The sequence below is a fragment of the Protomyctophum parallelum genome, assembly GCF_964188405.1.
Source record: "Protomyctophum parallelum genome assembly, chromosome: 8".
NCBI classification, from domain to species: Eukaryota; Metazoa; Chordata; class Actinopteri; order Myctophiformes; family Myctophidae; genus Protomyctophum; species Protomyctophum parallelum.
Window position 1 is genome coordinate 28,667,176 of NC_139703.1, and position 20,752 is coordinate 28,687,927.

Below are 20,752 nucleotides of genomic sequence, written 5' to 3' on the forward strand. Positions count from 1 at the left end.
GTCCATGACATCAGAGACACTGGGCTCACTGCTAAAATCTAATCTAATATTACACACATAAAGACCCCCAGGGAAGTGTTCTAAATCTTCTAAACGTATATACGTAAACATATATTCTTTTGCAAAACGTCCCTCTAAGATGTTGAGAAGTTGCCTCTCGGTCTGAACAACAGCGTGAGCGTGGAATAATAATGAAGGCACTGACTCAGTGAGGTCGTCGATGAGTCGCTGCTTCTCATTGATCTCGTCTCGCAGGCGGCCAAGCTGTTTGCTGTGCGTCTCGCGGTGGGATTCCATCTGCTGCTCGAGAGCCCTCTGAAGTTTATGAAGAACAGCAGGAGGGGGCGAAAACAACGTGATAATGAGACAACACAGGAGAGGGCTGGCACACATAATGTGCTGCATGATATCTTGGACACAAGAACGACATGAAGGCAAGTGTTTCCCCCCAACCTATTTCCATCTGAACTGACACAAGCTGTGACCCCAACATGTGCACGTGAACCATGGACGTCACACCCATATATGGTGAGTATGAGTCAGGGGTCGCGAGACATGGCCAAAGCATTTCCGGGGGTCCTCAGGCCAAAACGTTGAGAACCCCTGCTTTAGCAGACAGTTTGAGGGTCCAATGGAGTTAAGAGGTTTTGTCCAAAGCGTTTTTTACCACTTTCCATTGATTCAATATTTTCGAAACAACACAGAGGCAGACATAAAGGGTGTTCAATAGCATTGATTTATGCAAAAAAATAATCTAAAACCTCAAAAATTGAGTTAGGAGGTTTCCTCCAGACAGCAACAAATTATGAAAGTCTATCGGCTGTTGATTGTGTGCATGCGAATGCATGCGGATCTCCTCCCCACGCTCACCCCCCCCCACCTTCAGATAACCTATGACACCACTGACATGAACACAAACAGAGACATGTTCAGCACTTAAGCTCCATATAGTTCAGGTGTGACATTCATTGCTGCCCTTGTATTATCCACCCTTGAGTAGACGTCATCTGTCTTCACCTAGTGGTGCAGCGATGATATGCAATCGTTTGGATCAGCGTGCCTAATGCGCACTCGGCTGATAAATCTTCTTACATGTAAAATAGTGGTCCCCTCTGCAAAAACTTTTTCATTTATCATCATTTATAATCTAATCTGTACTTTGAACCCCAGGTACTGTATTGTCCTTCATGCAGTATGTATCCTTCTCTATGATCCATGTATATCGCTTCTGTGTTTGTTGCACAGCATCTAGAGCGAGGCTATAAAAGCAAGGTGAGATGGATAAATGATGACACAGGAGAGAATTAGACACATCAGCAGACAGGTGGGCGTGAGTGTGAGCCCAACAAATGCACACACGCACGCACACACACACGCACGCATGCACGCGCACACACACACACACACACACACACACACACACACACACACACACAGTGCAAAGACAAATAATGGCATCAGTGTGACACACGTGGGTTAATGAGCGAGGAGCGCTGAGGCACATCAGAGGGACACACGCAAGAATGCAAATCGTTGCTGTCGGGCAGATACCTCATTTCAGTGTTGCATGTTAATTAATTAATTCATAAATTAATCTCCTACTTCGTCGTACAAGAGTGTCACGCAAAAGTAGTGAGCGTGTACGTAGATGTGCCATTTTTGCAAAGTATTAACAAGTACCGGTAATAACTACACTGGAACACAGGTTCCCCATGTCCTGAAAAGTGACAGTTTGGATTATACAAGGTTTCCGGCCCGACAGCGATGACATGTAGCTGTGATGTGAGAGAGAAGGGGACAACCACAGGACGCTACATGCACCAGTGCAAAATAAACACATGTACGGCAGCACGCGTGGGACCAGGCGGCGCGAGCCCCTCGTCCAACAACAGCAGCAGCAGATACCATGGGGCTGTGGCTCTGCGGCATAAGGTCATTACGCCAAATTATTCACGCCATCCGTAACCATGGTTACCTTTACATCACCAGATTCCTGGACAGCTGCCTGTTTGTCCCTCCTGACTACCTCTGACATGGTCTCTGAAAAGCACACGTGCACGCACACGCACACGCACACACACATTACATTAATTCCCGAAGCTTGACCCTTTCTCTCACTCTCCCTGTCTCTCACTCTCACAGACACACACGCACAGCGAGAAGGAAAAATAGAGACACACAGATACAGAACAAGAGAAACACTTAATTTATGCTCTGTCACACGACCTTGTCACCCGCCGAAGTGTGCCGATCTACAAGCCCACAACGCGTCCCATCTGCGAAGTGTTCTGAGCTTGTAGATCGGCTACTTCACCGAAATATAGACCGGGCTTCAGACAGAAACGCTCACAGGCAGTGAGAGTGGTGATTAAGGGATGGCAGTAGAACAGGTTCTAAAAACGACTGACTGCCTGTGAACGGCGGAGTCAAGGTGACCTAATGTGTGCCTTACATTTAATCATATCTATCCGACGTTGTAAATTCCTGTCACAGAGTGACTATCAGTTCTCACCGAGTCGGTGAGTGACACTATCTACCATTTGTGTTTGTTGTCGAATCTATCTACCTTGTGCTATCAATATGACCTAGACTAGAGTATCTTGTCTTTATCTACCGCTATAGTGACCTAAGGATTGCACTCCTTTGATCCTGGAGTTGGGCCAAAATGTATTTATCTCCCTTGAAGTACCATTTCTTTTATGTACTTGTGTGTGCGCAGGACCCTGCAGTGAGAATGATTTGCAGTTTGAGTTTGGTCTGATGTACTCATTTCGGTGGTGACCGTAACAATACATTACTTCCTGTCACTCACCCACTAACTGAGATTGATGATAAAAAAATGTATTCACAGTATGTAGAATGGGGCCATTAATCTAAGTTGAGCTAGAGTTTTGGAAGCTATACATGCATAGAATTCAATTCATTCAACTCATAGAATAGTTGTTGTTTGTGTGTGTGAGACATAAAAACTCTTCATTGTCATCTTACCCACTTAAATCCATACTTTATTAACCGAGGTCCCCCAGAGGTCTGTAGGTACTCTACTTTTTTCCCTCTACACGAAATCTCTTCACCGAAAATATCTGGTCTACAAGTCAAGCTCACAACAAGCTGCGTTACGGCAATATTGTGAACTTGTAGATCTGCTATTTTCAGCAAACGTTTGCTTATTTTCTCCCCCTGAATTTTGAGTATGACATGCCCAGAATAGGGACGCTATCATGGTTCATGTGTTTAAGTCACACCGATTTTGATGTCACAATAATACCCTGAGGCTATATTTGGCCACATTTAAAATGTAGATGACTTTGACTGTTTTGTGGGTGTGAATGTATTGTACAGTATATGATAACTGACTTTGTGTGTTGTGTTGTAACTTGTAGGTGAGAATGTATTTGGCCACATTTCAACTAACTTTGACTGTTGCAATGTCCTTCCCGTATTTACTCTCTCAAGCCAATTGTTCTCACAGAAGGGAATATTCAAGGAGAGAGGATGAGTTATGTAACCTGACTCTGCCAGATGGGGGCGGTATTGGGTAAAACCATGTTCCCCAACACAGCAACCATCTGGGATCTCTCAGGGAGTTGAGCTAACACCGAACCGCTCCGTGGTTCGAACCAATCAGTGTGAGCTAAGGGTGGGATATATGCGAAACTGGATGTCTGGGGAACATGGTTTCTCAATATGATTGGTTGTGTTTCCACGCCCACATGGTGATAGACAGACGGTCCCATCCAATCATCTACCAAGTATCTTGAAAAAAAGGAACAGCCCCGTCATCGAATTGGCTTCCGAGATCCCAGATCCCAATAAGCTGTGAAACAAAGTGTAGCAAGCTTCTTGGATCTGGCAGTGTCAGGTTATGAGTTATGGCCAAAAAGGAAAGAAAAAAAGCATAAATAATCCAGGAACAGGCACTGAAGACAGGTTTGATAAATGTGAAAGGTCTTTAATTTTATATATAAACGGGCTAAAGTCATTAAATGCATGTCAGCAGGTGTTGGCTTGCGCTTGTGGAATGGATTGATTTGAAAACTTGCAAACATCTATGATTTATTAACCTTAAAGGTATATTCAGTGATTTCACTCAAAAAACCTTAGGTTTCGTTTTTGGCTGTGGGACCCAGCCTTTCGTCCAATCAGGATAGAGAGTCAAAAACGAAACCTAAGGTTTTTTGACCCCCTGGGGTTAACTGGGGACAGGGAGGAACTCCTTATATGGCCAGCACACTCTATAGTAGGGAGGATTATCACAACAAAACAAAAAAATAAGGGATATTTGAATTAAGTGAAATCACTGAATATACCTTTAATTACTAAACCTTAATTATGACATTGATTAACCTTAATGTCTTATTTAACTAAATTAGTGTGTATGTGACTTTGCGGACAATCAAAATATAAAGCCATTAACACCACGAACGCCCCGGTGGTATTTAGGACCATTGGATCAGAGCGCCCAGCAATTTGCAGCAACCGAGCACATTTAGCGCAGGCGCTATCCCGGATGTAGCTGAAGTAGCTTGATGTAGCCAAAACACAGGAGGTATGATTAATTCTAACGCGACTAGCGACGGGGCTGCGATGGGCCGTCTAAAACATAATCGTTGCTTAGAATTGGACGGAATGATTTAGATCAAGAGTTATTCACGTTTTAGGATTTTCCACTAAAATGGGGGGGGGGGGGGGGGGAGCATTTTCGATGACGTCCCAACCGGAAATGACATTGAATGTTGCCCAACAGACACTCCCAGAGTCCCAGCCTGTGGAGCGATGCGATCGGTTTTGACATCAATAAATCTCCGTCCTTTAATTAATCTCCATCCTAAGCGCTGGGCGTTACTATTTGATAGGACGGAGAACTCCGCTCGGGGTGTTAACAGAAAACAGTCAGTGTTTACGTACAATTTAATTATGGCTAAAGCTGTGTAGACAATGACATATACTCTGTATTGATAATAGTAAGGTCCTTTATTGTTCATAATTTCTTCAATTGTAGTTCAAATTTCACAAAAGGGGAAATTGAGTTGGAGCAAAGTATTACGAAAAAAACACATACTCACAGCAGACACAATCTGATGAAAAAGAAGACCTTTTAGGCCAAAATGAAAATCTAATGTTCTGTGTGTTCGGTACTGTGATATTATGATTGATGTTGCTTGGGTAGATACAGTATTTGTTTTCCAGTCTGCCTCCATATCCATTTTCCCATTCTGTGATTGGCTCTGTCCTACCTTGAAGTCGGAGTTTGGCCAGCTCCTCGCTCAGAGAGTCGTAACTGTCCTCCAGTTGTCTCTTCTTCAGCTCCACGTTCTGCATGTACTCCGTCAGAGAGCGAATCTTTGCCTCGTGCTGAAAGTCAGAAGATGGCATTATGCAAAGATGCAAAAATCACAGCATATTGTCTCTTTGTACACTATCTGTTGCTGTCGTCGTTGACATCAGATGTGCGTCCGTAGTGATGTGTGGCGACTGGCAGGCAGGGGAGATTGAAAAACAACAACAATCCACCATGGAGTCTCAACTGTGAGTCCTTTTGGACGCCGCTCTCTTCTTCAAGTCTGTTTCCACTGTTTCCAAATTGGAAACGGACTTGAAGAAGACCCACAAGTTTTTGTCAGCCCAGAACAGGGTGGGAAAAAAGCGAGGAGCTACAGTTGTAGCTTTGTAGCTTTGCATCTGGAAGTCGAACCGAGCTCAGCTTCAATTTGCAGCTTTGTATCTTTAGCAGCAGCTACTGTATACACACGACGGATTAGCATTGTAGCTTCACGTCGTTGGCTTCCATTGACAATGAATGGTACAGTAGACTGTATCTTTGCAGCTGCCCGTGTGAACACACCATGGTACAGTATAACGACGAGCAAAGGGAGCCAGAGGGAATGCTTTACGCTCATGGATTTATAAAGGATAAAATTGACGTTGGGCTTGACGTGCCGTGGAATATGCAAGCACGTTCGATATCAATGATGCCTGTCCATGTGGGAATTGATCTGTCATTCAACTTTTGAAATGTCTGCGTGTCTATATGCTGTACACGCAGCTATGCGTCCCTCTATCCTATTGACAGCAATGCCATCCTATCCTCCCTTCTCCTTTCTCCTCCTTTCTGTTTGGGTAGACAGTTAGGTGCCACAGAACATCACATGTTAAAAATAGAATCTGTACAGAGCACACTGCATGCTCCCACAGGGAATTCCTTCAGTTGCCATCAAGGTGACGGTTCCGAGCGTCTTGCGTCTAAGGAATAGATAAGGCGCTCAAGGCATCACCTTAGTGGTTATGAAATACATTCCTCATGGGAGCCTGATCCTCTTATTTTGATTTAGTTTTATTTATTTTTAGAATCCAGGCATTGTAAATAAAATAGACATTAGAAAAATATTTTGCAACCAGGCTTACAGTGGCTGCTGTGGAATTTGAGCTAGTTGGCTCCAACTGACGTAGCTGCTTTCTCCCACGAAAAACAAATCATATTTTTGTTGCAGATATACTGTATCCCTTGCCGGATGAAAACCATAAACTTTCTTCTAGTCTAGGACATTTGTTATGAATCAAAGAATGTTTAAATATTAGGTAGAAAGGGAGTCTACCAACGCGCCTCAAGCCTGAAAGGGCTGATCCGGTGCTTCACAGGTGCAGGGACATCAAAGTTGCATAAGGAGAAGAGACTGGAGCAGCACGGACATTTAGAGCCTTTTATTTAGGTGCTGAGTATACAAAAAGACTAACGTTTCGACCTTGCGGTCTTCATCAGAGTCATGACTGAGTGGGAGTCAAAATGCTTACGGCAGTCTGACATAATGTACGTGTTGTGGATTATTTAAACTCGCTCGTCAGAGCTTCTGTGGTGAGAGTTGATGGATGACATGCAGTATAGGCTGCCATGCTCAATGCTTGATAGCTGTCAGATTCACATCAATCAATGGAGGAGTTCACCCCGCGAGCACACACACACACACACACACACACACACACACACACACACACACACACACACACACAGCAGGAAGACACTCAAAGGACAAGTGTTCAAGCCCTGATTATTTACTTACTGTTAAATAACTCCGACCTTCATTTGTTAATATTAAATAATTAACATGGTGCACTGCAGACCTTACTGATCTCTCTCACCCGCTCTCCCTCTCTCTCTCTCTCTCTCTCTCTCTCTCTCTCTCTCTCTCTCCCTCCCCCTCTTCTCTCCCTCTCCCTCTCAGGTTCCTTCCATCCATCCCTCGTTCCCTCACCTGGGAGATGAGGAGCTGACATGAGGAGAGCTCCCTGCCGGTCTCCTCCATCTTGCGGTGACACTCCATCTGCAGGTTCTCCAGGTAGCGGCAGCGCTTCACCATGGACTTCACCTCCGACTTGATCTTACTGATGTAGAGACGGGCCACCGTGAACTCCTCCTCGATCGCCCCACTGATCTCCTTGGGCTGGGTAAGGAAAGGAAGGAAGGGATGGATAAATAAAATACATATAGATAAATACATTCCATTACATTAATGTTTTTAAGTCTCACCTTAAGACTCATCTCTTCTCCCTGGCTTTCAATCCTTCTTGAGTCCATTTTAGGTTTTTCTTTATCTTAGCTCTTTTTTGTTTTGCTTATTTTAACCTTTCATGCTTATATTTTTGTCATTTCTGATTGTGTTTCTCGTTTACATTCTGTGTTCTCTTGCCTCTTCTCTGTTTTGCCACTGATGTACAGCACTTTGGTCAACCTTGGTTGTTTTAAAACGTGCTTTATAAATAAAGTTTTATTTTATTTGATTTGAAATAAATAGATGAATAGGATGGATGGATGGATGGATGGATGGATGGATGGATGGATGGATGGATGGAGTAGGGTTGATCCGATCATGTGATCGGAAATCGGGGCCGATCACATCATTTTCAAATGATCGGAATCGGATCGGGAGCAGAAAAAAACGGGACATCCATAGCATCAATATTGTATCCATATCATGATATTAGACTGGATATTGTCTGTAATTTTGGATACTGTTGTGATATGGCATAAGTGCTCTATAAAAATATTAATATTGGATCAGGAAAAATCGGTATCGGCAGATACTCAAAATCAAATCGGATCGGGAGCAAAAAAAACGTGATCGGGACATCCCTAATAGATAGATAGATAAATAGAAGTTTACATTGAAGGATGATTTCAATACTAGGTGTGGAAGGAAAGAAATATCTGAAAGCCTTGTGGCGCTTTGTAAAAACATCCATTATGTTAACAGCATCGTTTAACAGATGCGCCACTGAAATGATCTGTGGAGGACGGGCACATCAGTACCAATTTAAATGCAAAAGCTCAGACATGCCAGCAGACCGACCCTATACTGACATTAAAATGTACCGTTCCTGCTCTCAACGGGGCCACCGCCAGGATTTACAACATCAACATATAGGGCAGGCGTACATTAATTAAGCAGGGAAACACATAGCAAGAGGTTGTTGTTGAAGCAACTTAGTAAGATTTGTCTGCATTTCTAGATCGCCTTTATGCAAAGTGAAGAGTGCCTCACAATGTGCGTTCTCTCATTCACACACATGCGCATGCATGGGCTGATGGCAACATCTTGACTTTTGTCAAAGACACAACACAAGAAAACATATATCAGTAAGACATAAAGAGACACTCAAATGTATGCACACATTCACGTGCACTTTGGTTCCATAATAATAATAATAATTTGATGTGCTATATGCACTCTCCTCTCTCCAAGTCACTTAACTTAAAGCAGGAGCAGCTCAAATTCCCCGTATATTGCACTGCTGTAGTCTAATCCCAGGTCAATCTAGTCATCACAGCACTTCCCAGGCGGAGCAAAGCCCTGAGGGGCATCTGCTCCTTTCACACATTACAGCCAGCATAGATAGAGCAACAATCAAATGCGTGTGTAGTAGCTTGTCTGGCACCTATTGTTGATCGCGGTGAGAGGGCAACTGCACATAGTAACAGAGTGGTCATTGAGGTGTGAAAGGCGAGCTCCAACAGGCTACACAGCGATTGCCATTGCCAACACAATGGGAGCGGCTAGACCATCACTCGGACAAGATCGCCAGGTCGATCACTAAATAGTGCTAATCTGAGCTTGATGCAAAAAGGAACTGTTGCCAAAAACGTGCTCACATGTCCATATTTGAGCATAATCTGGCCACCCTAGAACATAGAATGTCGTGTATGTCTGGTTGAATTAACACGTACCAACTTGAGGTCTCCGTTTCCCAGGATGCTGCTGAATTCACTCAGGTCTTTCATCAGCCCCTTGAGAATCTCAGCGATGCGTTTCCTCTGGTGGCCGCTCACTTCCTGGATACGGCAAAGCTCTACCTCCAACGCCATCAGGCGGGCCTGGTGGGGGGGGGGGGCAAGAGGAGAAAATAAGGGATGTGATGAGTAAGAAAAACGAAAGAAAAAAGAAAGACAGTGTGGAATATTGGAACCAATAATTCTATACAATATCTCAGGTTTGAACAAATGTAAACTGTTGTAGCCTATTCAGTAGGTCTGTCTGGCTTCCAAGGCCTGCCTTTGTTATTCAAAGTCTGGGTGTCGTTGGCCTGTTCATACATGCCTTTTGTTTTAGTTCAGATCCTGGGTCACACCTAAGGATTTTACATGCTAGAAGATGAACAATGGATCAAAGCTACAGTACCTTCCAGGGAGTGGCCAAATTCCAGTCTGGCTCAATGTGTATCGTGACTCTGTTTAAAGCAGTTCGATTTCAATGTAACTTGGTTAGTCAGTCGGGGCTGGTCACCTGTGGCCAGCTCGTTCCTGTGTGAGCCTATATGCTGTATGCTGCTGTGTACTCTGAATAAACAACATCTTGGAATGTCATCTCGTCTGTCTGCCGTGCACATTTTCTCTCCTGTATGGTATTTTAATATATACTACAACAGTTTCAGAGAAAGGGGAAAATAAAGAGGGATCATTATAAGAGCAGTCAGGACAAGATGGGAAGATTATAGATTACGTATTAACCCCTGACCTCGCTCATATTCAGTAAATCTGAGGAGCAAAACATAATGGACACTAAATGACAAATCAATAGGCTGTGAAGATAGAAGGAGAAGGAACACTGGCTTGGTGAAATGTTCTGTGTAAGTGAAATAAGAGACTTAACCCATTTAGGCCTGACGTCAAAATAAAAAATACGTTCGCTCTGAAAGAATATATACCTATTCAAAGATTTGTGCCACATTTTTACGATTAAAAAAAAATAGCAGACCTACAAGAGCTTGTAGATCTGCTATTTTCCAATAGCTAAAGTATAACAGAATGCTTGAAACACCAAAAGGGGTTCCCGCCCAAAATGGGGTAACAGCATTCTTTCTCCAACAATATCACTTACATCTTGAACACAGTAAAATATGATTTACAGCTGGGCATTATCTACAATGATCTCTGTACCTAATTGCTCTTTGATCAAGGTGCATGTCTTAATTTTTTGAAAAAAAAAACGTTTTTCAAACATCTACTGAAAAGAAAGGCGAGATACAATTATTATCAAGAGACAAATCCTCTAATATTATTTAATGGGAAATCCGCTTTGTGTACACTGTACACAATGGTAAAGCCCAAGTTGGATACACTGTTAGATCTTTTTTAATGAAACAGGATCATGTCATGTGCTTTCATCAGTATTTTAACCCATTCTGACCTGAGATCAGATTCTAAAAATGTCTTCTACATCCTGACAGTTTTCATTCTGACCTGAGATCAGATTCTAAAAATGTCTTCTACAGACAGTTTTCATTCTGACCCGAGATCAGATTCTCAAAATGTCTTCTACATCCTGACAGTTTTCTGAAAAAGCTATGTTTCTATGTCAGTCATTCTTCGATTTTTCAAAAATAGCAGACCTACAAGCTCATAGCGCGCCACTCGGTGGCGCGGTATGAGCTTGTTGATCTGCTATTTTTAAATAGCTAAAGCATAACTTAATGCTAACATCAAAACGGGTTCCCGCCCAAAATGGGTTAAGGGAGGGCTGGTGGACCACGCCCATAATTAGGTACTGTAGGACCACGGGCACTTCACTCGGACTCATATGTAAACATCAACAATCCAGTTATGCCCATACAGTATATAGGCATGTCACTATGACTCAGAACATAACCATAAACTAACCCGTTACGCCCATATATTGGCATGTCAGTACAACTCAGACATAACTCAGACATAACCATAAACCAAACCAATATGCCATCCAGTTGTCCAGACTCCAGAAGCACAAATCCGACCGATATACATATTATGTGGTCATGTTCATGCAGGTACCGACCGGCGACCGGCTTTAGTTTGACTTCAATTCGGCTTGCGCGTCGGCAAGGACACAAGGGAGTGGCTGAATTGTTCGGATATGCAGTCGTCTAGAAACGCCCATATCTATTTGATATATATGGGCATGCAGTATATAGATGTCCAGTTGCCTAGAACCGCTTGCCAATCTACAGGGTACGGCCGGGCATGAACTAATGACATCAGGGATCTCCATATATGGGCATAAAAGGACACAGGTAGACAGACAGATACAGAGATCTCATGTGGACACAATATGTATGTATGTGGGCACAAAATGGAGTAGTGGAACAGAGTAGTGGATACAACAGGCACACTGACAAAGCCCCCGACACTATGACTCAGTCATATCGGTTCCGATTGGCAGTGCGACACAGGTGAGAGCTGCATAAATCTTTTCTCCCCTGAAATCCAGAATTTATCTTACCGTTATTATGCATTAAAGTATTGTCTCATTAATATTCTGATAGCAGCTGATACTGATATAAAACATACGTATGTAGCCTACATTGTAAAAGCAATGGTGATTATCACGTTTGGCTCTGTGTGATCCATCACACCAGCCTTTGAAAATGGCTGGCCCGAAAAAAGGTAGGCAACCTCTGATCTATAAAGGCATATATATACCTATTATTAAGATATCAATACAATTACTGACACTCATTACAGTTTTGTTCAGTTCTCTGCTCCCATGGAGAGTTGCTTGGGTCCACATAGATGGATGGTCTAGTGATCAAAGGAATAATTTACATCAGTGCTGTCTGAGATCAGACCTTCATTTAAAAGCAGTTTGAAGTGGCTAAGAAGAAGAGCATGCTGCGATCTGAAGGAACCATAACCACTTAAACCCAACCCTTTATCGGTCTCTATATTGTTAATGTCTATTCCATTAACTTCAATCTCTGCTTGATCACTTTCTGGTTCAAGCTCATGTCACAGCATGAACGTTAACGTAAAGTAACTAGCAGTAAGCAACTAATCAATAGCAATCAGTTAGCAAAATTAGCTTAACTGGAGAAGATGAGGATATCTACTCTGTATACTGTACATACTGTATTTTAACATTCACTAAGATTGATTTGTAGATGTGTAAAAGACGAGGTGGATTGTGGGAACGGTCACACGATCGATAGACGAATGGTTTTATTATTCCGAAAGAACTTTGAATGGACAGACGTATGAATTAAATAACGGAAACATGAGTGATGGCACCTCCAGCCTCTGGAATAACGATGAGGAGTATGCAGTCGGAGCGGTGATGAAGACAACCGAGAAGGCAAAGTGGTAAAGGCAGTGATAAATGCACCGTATAGTGGCTATTTTCTTTAGCCTATAGTGCACACTGAAATCCTCAATATTGCATTATCCATTTGTATAGTATAGTTACATTAAATTAACAAACTTGTTTAAAACACAATTTACAAAAACAATGAGGCACGGTGTAACGGCGGACGCCGTTACTATACCTAATGCAGATGCTAACACAATTCTACATGTATGGTATAATGTAAATAAGGACACAAATTGTAACAAATGCATTTATTGAAGTTAAGGGGGGACATAGCCCCTCTCGGAACCCTCCATAAAGCTTTTCTGAAATTTGGATGAGTTTTATGTAGGGTCCCTGCTCATAACTATATTTTCGTATGGGAATTCTGGAACGCGGACATAAATATTCTCTCTAAGATCGTATCTGCGGCGTTTGACGGCCTTTTTTAGTTTGAGTTATTCTGAATTCGTGAACTTTAAGTACCTATACATACCGCTGTGAATATCTCCTGTGGCGCGGAAGCCGTTAAGTATTGTTTGACCGATTTGGACGCTTTATTTCTTCTTGTTTGTTTACCGTTTATTGTACCGCCTCCCGGTGTGCGGTTGGCTTGTGCCGGCTACGTCCCTGCCTCTGATCTGCTCTGTCATAGCTATAGCGCCACTAGCTAGCCAGATAGGCGGTACAATGAGGTGTCAATAAACAAGGAAGGAAGGGAAGAATCAAAGCGACCAAATCGGTCAAACAAAAAAATGCTTAACGGCTTCCACGCCACAGGAGATATTCGCAGCGGTATGTATGGGTACTTATACTTCACATATTCAGAAACCCTCACACGAAAAAATTTCGTCAAAGAGCGCAGACAGGCCATAAACACGTTGTTTATGTTTTATGTATGTCTGCGTACCAGGTGGCAGGATACTGCTGGAACAGGACCCCATGCTCTGTGTCGTCAAAAAGTCAGAAACTTCAGTAGCATTGGGTCCTGCTTGGAGGGCTAGGGGGGACACTGAGTTGTCGGTGACCAAGTGGGAAATGGATAGCAGGGGGGATTGGGATGGACTATAATGAATGTAATCCTGTATGTATTGTGTATATATTATATGCTAACTACTAACTGTGAATAGGTATTGAGGGTGCATATACAGGGAGTAAGTTTATATAAAATGGCATTGTGTGATTCTAAGAATGGGGAATATGGTTATGGTTACCCATGGGGAATGGTATGGGCTAACCAGGTAATAGACTGCCCTATAAAAAGCAGTCAGTTGTCTTTAACCCGAGATATGACAGGTTGTATTGCCTATGACTGTCAAAGTGATTGAGAAACAATGGAGAAATAAAGCCTTATTGAAGGTGCCCTGGACTGGTCTCTATTAATTTGTTGCCATGGCCGCTCGACACTCTCACACACGGCATATAGTGTCAAATCTGGTCCGCTTTGCTATGAGTGGAGGATTTTGGTCACGGGACGAGCCAGGCAGCCCCAAATTGGTTTGTGTAATGAAGCGTGGGTTCATTCTTTCTATGATACGCGTTCAGTGATGCACCTTGGCTGACAGCCAGCCCCGCCCGCCTCAGACAGACAGAGGCCCCACGGCAGCAGGTGAGAGGCCACGAAAGAAGGTGTCCAGCGAGGATAGATCTATGAAGATCTCTCGCCTCGGGCGGCGATGAGTCAGTAGAGGAGGTGGATTTAGGAGGGTTTAGCGGAGAGACGATATAGCATTGCAGTTACCCTGCAGGGCTTTCTGTCATTTCGTCAGAGGGAAGATGGAGGAGGATGGAGGACAGAACTGTCAGTGATGAAATATAGGGATGGGCATCTAAGAAGGTGAATAATGTTGCCCTCTGGTCCACTTTCAATAGTCTTATTAGTGTGGTTGCTATAGGCAACACACTATTTGTTCTCGGTCCCAGATTTCTTTGCCAGCAAAGTGAACCTGCTTTTCACGTTTCACTTTTGCACAACAGGAAAGTGAAGCTTTTTTGGTCATGCGCCACACACTGTTGTAATGCGTCATATGACCTCTCAAATATAATTCCCAGTGGATTCCTCACGACTCGCGTCAGTGCAACCACACTTCAATGTGTTGAGACAGCACTTCTGTATCTCACTGTCCTTCACCAGAGATTGGAAACTGGTGTACCATAGAATAGGCAGCCTTTGTCCTGTGTGTTGTGTTGTAATCGTTCAAGGTTTTTTCATGATCCTTAGGGTCATCCAAATAACATAATCAATTTCGGATCATCAGGGGTTGCGCTTTCAGCCCAAGGAGTGTCTGTTGTGCAAAACTAATGCTTGGACTGGATTCAGAATCATGAAAATATAAGAATCCATTTTTAATAATGTTATTTGGATGACCCTAAGAACCATTAAAAACCTTGAACGATTACTATTCCAAATTTATTTTGGGTCAAATCTTAGATTGGCCTGTAATGCATTTCGGCGCCGGAGCCTTCATCAGGGACGTGACTTTGCTCTGAGTCAGATAAAAGGATGGTACAGGGTAGTACATCAGAGAAAAGGCTTTGCTCTGATCTAGCCTACTGCTCAAATGTGTTAGCTGGATGTACTGTAGCACTATTAAAAAATGGTATCTGGGCCAACAATCTTGCATTTGTATTCTTTGGAGTGCTGCCAGACATCGCTAACCTGTAGTTACCGCTACAATATGTGTATGGACCACATATTGCCATGATCACACGCAGGCACGCACACACGTGCATGGGCATGAGCACACAGTCGCACACACACACACGCACACGCACACGCACAGCCACAAGGTGAAAACAATACAACCAGTACCCTGCGGTGGCTGCCTGATAATTAAAAACCAGAATAATGAGCACAAAAGTGCTTTCAGGGAATAATGATCAGACGATTTGCCAGACATTTAAATATGCGAATGTGAACATGCGGTACGTGCCCTGAGGTTGATGGGGCTTGAAGCGGTAAAGTCTCCATTTAGACGAGGAGATAGAGAAACCTTGATTCTTAACCTATTTAGAACCCATTTAGAAATGTGAAGGTCTTCAGAAAACATAGATTATGTTTTAGAAGGCGATTTTTAAATCAGCCTTTTAGACCTATGTAAAGTGGGCAATTTAGTTAGAGGGATAGTCAGTGGTAATGCATTGTGTGAATTGATGGGAATTCGATATACATTTGTTAGAGAGATTGGCATTGGTATTGTATGTACTGTATATAGTATGACGTGACAGAATTCATTGGTTATGAAATGTTCATCTGCAATCTTGGCTGTCCACAGCAAGCACAAAAACTATAATTTCTAAAATGATTCTAATTGAAGTGGATATGGTAGAGTCCACACCACAACTACTGTATAAGGAAAACATCAGTGTGTATTCTCACAATCTTACATAATACATTGTTATAGTTATCGTGCTTGGTGTGGATGACCTTTAACTATTGTCATTTGAAAGGGAAGTTATTCAGTTATTACTACTATTGTCATTATCTTTTGACTCTCTGTTTGACTCTCTTTCATTTGTTTCTATCTGCAGATAAGACTTATCAAACTACTGTGCACTCTCTCTGCACACTCACTGAGAGCGCTTTTCTGTTCTACTCTGGTCTGTGGTGCCGGGGTTGACATGTACGTAGATCTTCCCCGTCAGCCAAGTACTGCATACAGGTCATGTTCACTTGCCCCAAAATATAATAGCTTTTACTACAAAATAAGACCATCTTATGCCATGCTTTATCCTCAAGTAATGAACATTTCCTGTGAATTACGCATTTAGGAGCTTCCACTATGTGTAAACGTTATCTTGCGGCCACACAACCCACTGTTCATTTTGCCGACTCCTATACAGTATGTGCGGGTGGAGGTGCTGTCTGTAGGCGTGTTGATGCGCTTTCCCTATAATTATTTGCTATATTATGCACACAGGTTTAGGACAATGGAAAGTGCTTCCTCAAACCACCCACAATGCGAATTCTGTTTGATAAAATAATGTGCTCCTGACTCTGACGTGAGACCTGAGTTGGAGCTAGCTGCCTCGGCTTGAGTCATGTTGCACAACATTCACAGCTCAGAGGTCTCGTTCTGTCTTAATTCTCCACAAATCTCTGTGATTGGAATTTTACTATAATCAGCTGTGTAAATTCCTTGTGCTTATTGTGTTAAATTGTCTAGTCAAAGAAGTTATTAGATTCGCATGAGTGAGGCCATGTTGGAGCTACTGGACACAAAACAACCCGGCCTCTGTATCAAATATAAATAGGCTATATTTCAAGGCAGCAACGTGTGTCGCTCGTGTGTGTGTGTGTGTGTGTGTGTGTGTGTTTGTGCGTGAGATACTGTTGATAATTGAGATATGAACTGCCCGAGGGAACAATCATTTAGTATTCGCTGCCTATCGGTATGCAACCGGAATGGTGCTGATTTGGTGGAAGGGCATGGGCCCCGTGAGATGAACCCATGAGAACCCCATGATACATCGCATAATGTTATCTGCACGACACCATCGTGTGACAAAAGATAATCCAGGCTGAACCAATAGAGACAGAGTTATATATTGAACTTGTGGCAGCCGCAGCATGGCATTAAATATATTCCGGGCTGTAGGCTACCAGATAATAAATTGGGTGTTTAATACTAGATTGATTGCAGCTGCTCATCAATGCAAACTGCAAAGCCGTCATGTTTCATCAACGTTTTGGTTGCAACTTGGAATAGGCAAGTTATATAAAAGTTTAAGGGGATAGGAATAGGATAGATATGGACATTATAGCGATAATAGCATATTCTTGGGACTGTGTGTGTGTGTGTGTGTGTGTGTGTGTGTGTGTGTGTGTGTGTGTGTGTGTGTGTGTGTGTGTGTGATCACTGATCAGCGGGCATTTGCGTCCTCTCCTCCACTGTCTTTCTGTGAGTACAGTAGCAATCCAGATACATACAGTAGGCTAGCGGCTAGCCTATATCAAACATGTTTGAAAATAATCAGTGATCATGATCAACTCGAGACGGTTCTGATTGGATCTTTGAACACTCACAGATCAGGGGGATCATCCTCACTGCTGCCACGTTTTTTTGTGTGGATTTCGGATCTGCAAAATGCACGAAACAAATATGTGAAAACTCCTCTGAAGACAACATTCCCTTGGCGCGCCTTGGAAATGAGCGCCTTGGAAGCGCCTTGGAGCGGCTCGGAAATGAGCATGCTCAGAAAGACCAGAATGAACTTAAATCCGAATAGTAAAAGAGTAAAAAAAAAAATCAATCGCATTCAACATCGGAATAATCCGGTCAGTTACATCGGAATGGTTTTTTAAATCGCATTGAGCATTTTCATTCGGATTTAAGTTTTTGTAGGTGTTTACATGACAACTTTTAAAAGGATTTAACTTTTATTCAGAATTAAAAGGGGATTTAAGTAAACGTGGTAAGTGCAAAGGAAATATTTGCACATCCACTTCATTCTGGTGCAGGTGCGTTGGACAGTGACAACTGAAGCGGTCATGAAAGAAATTTCATCATTTTCATCATTTCAAAAATCCTGCACACTGCTCTTGCTCAGGAGCATCAGTTTATTAAAATTGACACCAAGAGTGTCTTAAATGTAGCCACTAGAGCTGCACAATATTGAAATTATCCAGATGATTTGCAGGGTCTTATCGGCCTATAACGATGGCGGTTCTCATGCCAGAGTTAATAGTCTTCAACGTATTCTTTCTCCGCGACACGGGGGGAAGGAGTACGAGTTGGGAAAAGTAAAGAGTTCAATGAGTTGAGGTGAAGGCATATGATTAGATGCAGGGTCCATATCATGGCCTTTTGCGACATTGTAAAATATAATGATATGATAATTATTGTTCTACACTATGCTCTCTCCTTTGAGGTTATACAGTATCAGTGTTTTGACTAAAAGCTTGTCCTCCAGCAATGCTTCTCTCACCATTTTCTTAGCCAACTCCTCGGCGAGCAGCTTGTTCTGCATGCTCTTGTCCTCCACCTCCTGGCTCTTCTGGTCGTAGTTGACCGCCAGCTCTTCCAGGGCCTGGAGCACCTCCTTCACCTCCGCCTTGGCATATTCATTCTCCGTCTGCAGCCTGCCGAGCTCCGCCTGGACCCGCTCACTGTCCCCGCGGGACGAGGCTAGAAGCTGAAAGGACAGCGAGAGAGCATGCATGCAGCCACATGGCAGCAGTTAGCACCACAGGAGAGCCACGCCCTAACAGCTGAAAGGACAGCAAGAGAGCAGCCACGTGGCAGCAGTTAGCACCACGCTCACTGTTCCCGTGGGACGAGGCTAACAGCTGAAAGGACAGCAAGAGAGCAGCCACATGGCAGCAGATAGACCCACGCTCACTGTTCCCGCGGGACGAGGCTAACAGCTGAAAGGACAGCGAGAGAGCAGCCACGTGTCAGCAGTTAGCAGCACCACGGGAGAACCACGCCCTTCGAAACCATGCACAGATGAATCGATTTGTGTGTACGTGTCTGCGTGTGTGTGAGTGTGTGTGTCTGTACACATACACACACACACAAAACAAAAACACAGTTGGGAATCTTCAATTGCACATGAATACAGTGTTGGAGTGTTTTAGCTTTCTGGGACACTTAACCTCAAACTGCTCCCCTAGTGCTGTATGGTATATATCCACTGCTCCTAGTAGTTAGGATGGGTAAATGCAGAGGACAAATGCTGCGTGTGTGGAAATGTACTCTAGCAAGACCCAACAACAACAAATTATATAATTAATGACCACCCAAGCCCTACACTATACTGTACTTTGCTGTAAGGCAAATAACAAACATTTACAAGCTCACAACTGTGAGTAGTGAGCTTGCAGATCTGCTGTTTTCATTAGTTTTGAAAGTCTCTCGCCTAAAATAATATGCCCAACATAGGGATGCCAGGTTGCAAGTGGTTAAAATGGTGATACAGTATGGCATATAAAAAGCAGATCGTTTGCCATTCAAGTAAAAAAACATGAAAGCCTTTTTCAGATAAGGGGCAAATGTTCTGGATAATGATATCAAGTATGGCGTGCCAGGACCACTGATTTAAACATGCACCATGTTTATGCAACATTACATGATTTGTGCCTGTATGTGCAGCCCACTATAGACCTTATGTCACAGTGGCATGTGGATGTCATAAATATCCAGCGTTGCATTATCCAAAGTGCTGGTACAGTACAGTATGTACTGCAGCCTACAGGCTCTCTCTGGCTATATCAACATGAAATGATGTTGTAAAAACTGAGATTATTTTCCATCAGTGCTTGTACTGTATGGACATGAAGTATTCCTACTCTCATCCTATGGTCATGAAGTGTTCCTACTCTCACCTTATATGGTAATGAAGTGTTCCTACTCTCATCCTATGGTCATGAAGTGTTCCTACTCTCATCCTATGGTCATGAAGTGTTCCTACTCTCACCTATGGTCATGAAGTGTTCCTACTCTCACCTATGGTTATGAAGTGTTCCTACTCTCACCTATGGTCATAAAGTGTTCCTACTCTCACCTATGGTTATGAAGTGTTCCTACTCTCACCTATGGTCATGAAGTGTTCCTACTCATCCTATGGTCATGAAGTGTTCCTACTCTCACCTATGGTCATGAAGTGTTCCTACTCATCCTATGGTCATGAAGTGTTCCTACTCTCACCTAATGGTCATGAAGTGTTCCTACTCTCACCTACAGTATACTGTAGCTCCCACAGATCACTGTGGGCCAATTTGTGGTGCATTGATACATGGATGTTGTAAATGTAGAAGAGCAGATACTCTTTCTCTAGACTATACAGTCACTTCCAGGTCACATTTACATAAATTGTGAACCAAAATGTGAAAGAAAATCTGAATAAATATCATAGGTATGTCCATTTACATCTTTAACAGTTTCCACTCTCCCAGCACGTTCACTCCCACGTTCAGTTTAGCACAACACCCAACTGTGTGAACTGAACTTAGGTAAACCTTTCTCAACCAGATTTGGTTGGTTTGGTTGTGGTGTGTAATCCAGACAACAGTCTTGTAGTCATAGCACTGTATGGTATATATAGTATAGTATACCTGTATATGTATATTTTCATTATATAGATACTCCACTGTTTTGTTCTTAGCTTACACATGATTCATGATAACTACTTTTTATGTATGTGATGTATTGCCATGCTTTTGT

At 42.9% G+C, this 20,752-nt stretch overlaps 1 protein-coding gene across 1 annotated transcript in view; it reads right to left on the bottom strand.

Annotated features, from left to right (window-relative positions):
* The window catches only part of kif5ab (kinesin family member 5A, b), a gene marked incomplete at its 5' end in the record, with an annotated part of 108,647 nt that overhangs the window by 23,168 nt on the left and 64,727 nt on the right, over window positions 1–20,752 (bottom strand). The window contains 6 exons of the mRNA XM_083771744.1: window positions 206–315; window positions 1,976–2,040; window positions 5,238–5,355; window positions 7,251–7,439; window positions 9,221–9,367; window positions 18,516–18,722. Coding sequence (XP_083627870.1) covers window positions 206–315; window positions 1,976–2,040; window positions 5,238–5,355; window positions 7,251–7,439; window positions 9,221–9,367; window positions 18,516–18,722 — 836 coding nt within the window. The remainder of the gene's footprint in view (window positions 1–205; window positions 316–1,975; window positions 2,041–5,237; window positions 5,356–7,250; window positions 7,440–9,220; window positions 9,368–18,515; window positions 18,723–20,752) is intronic.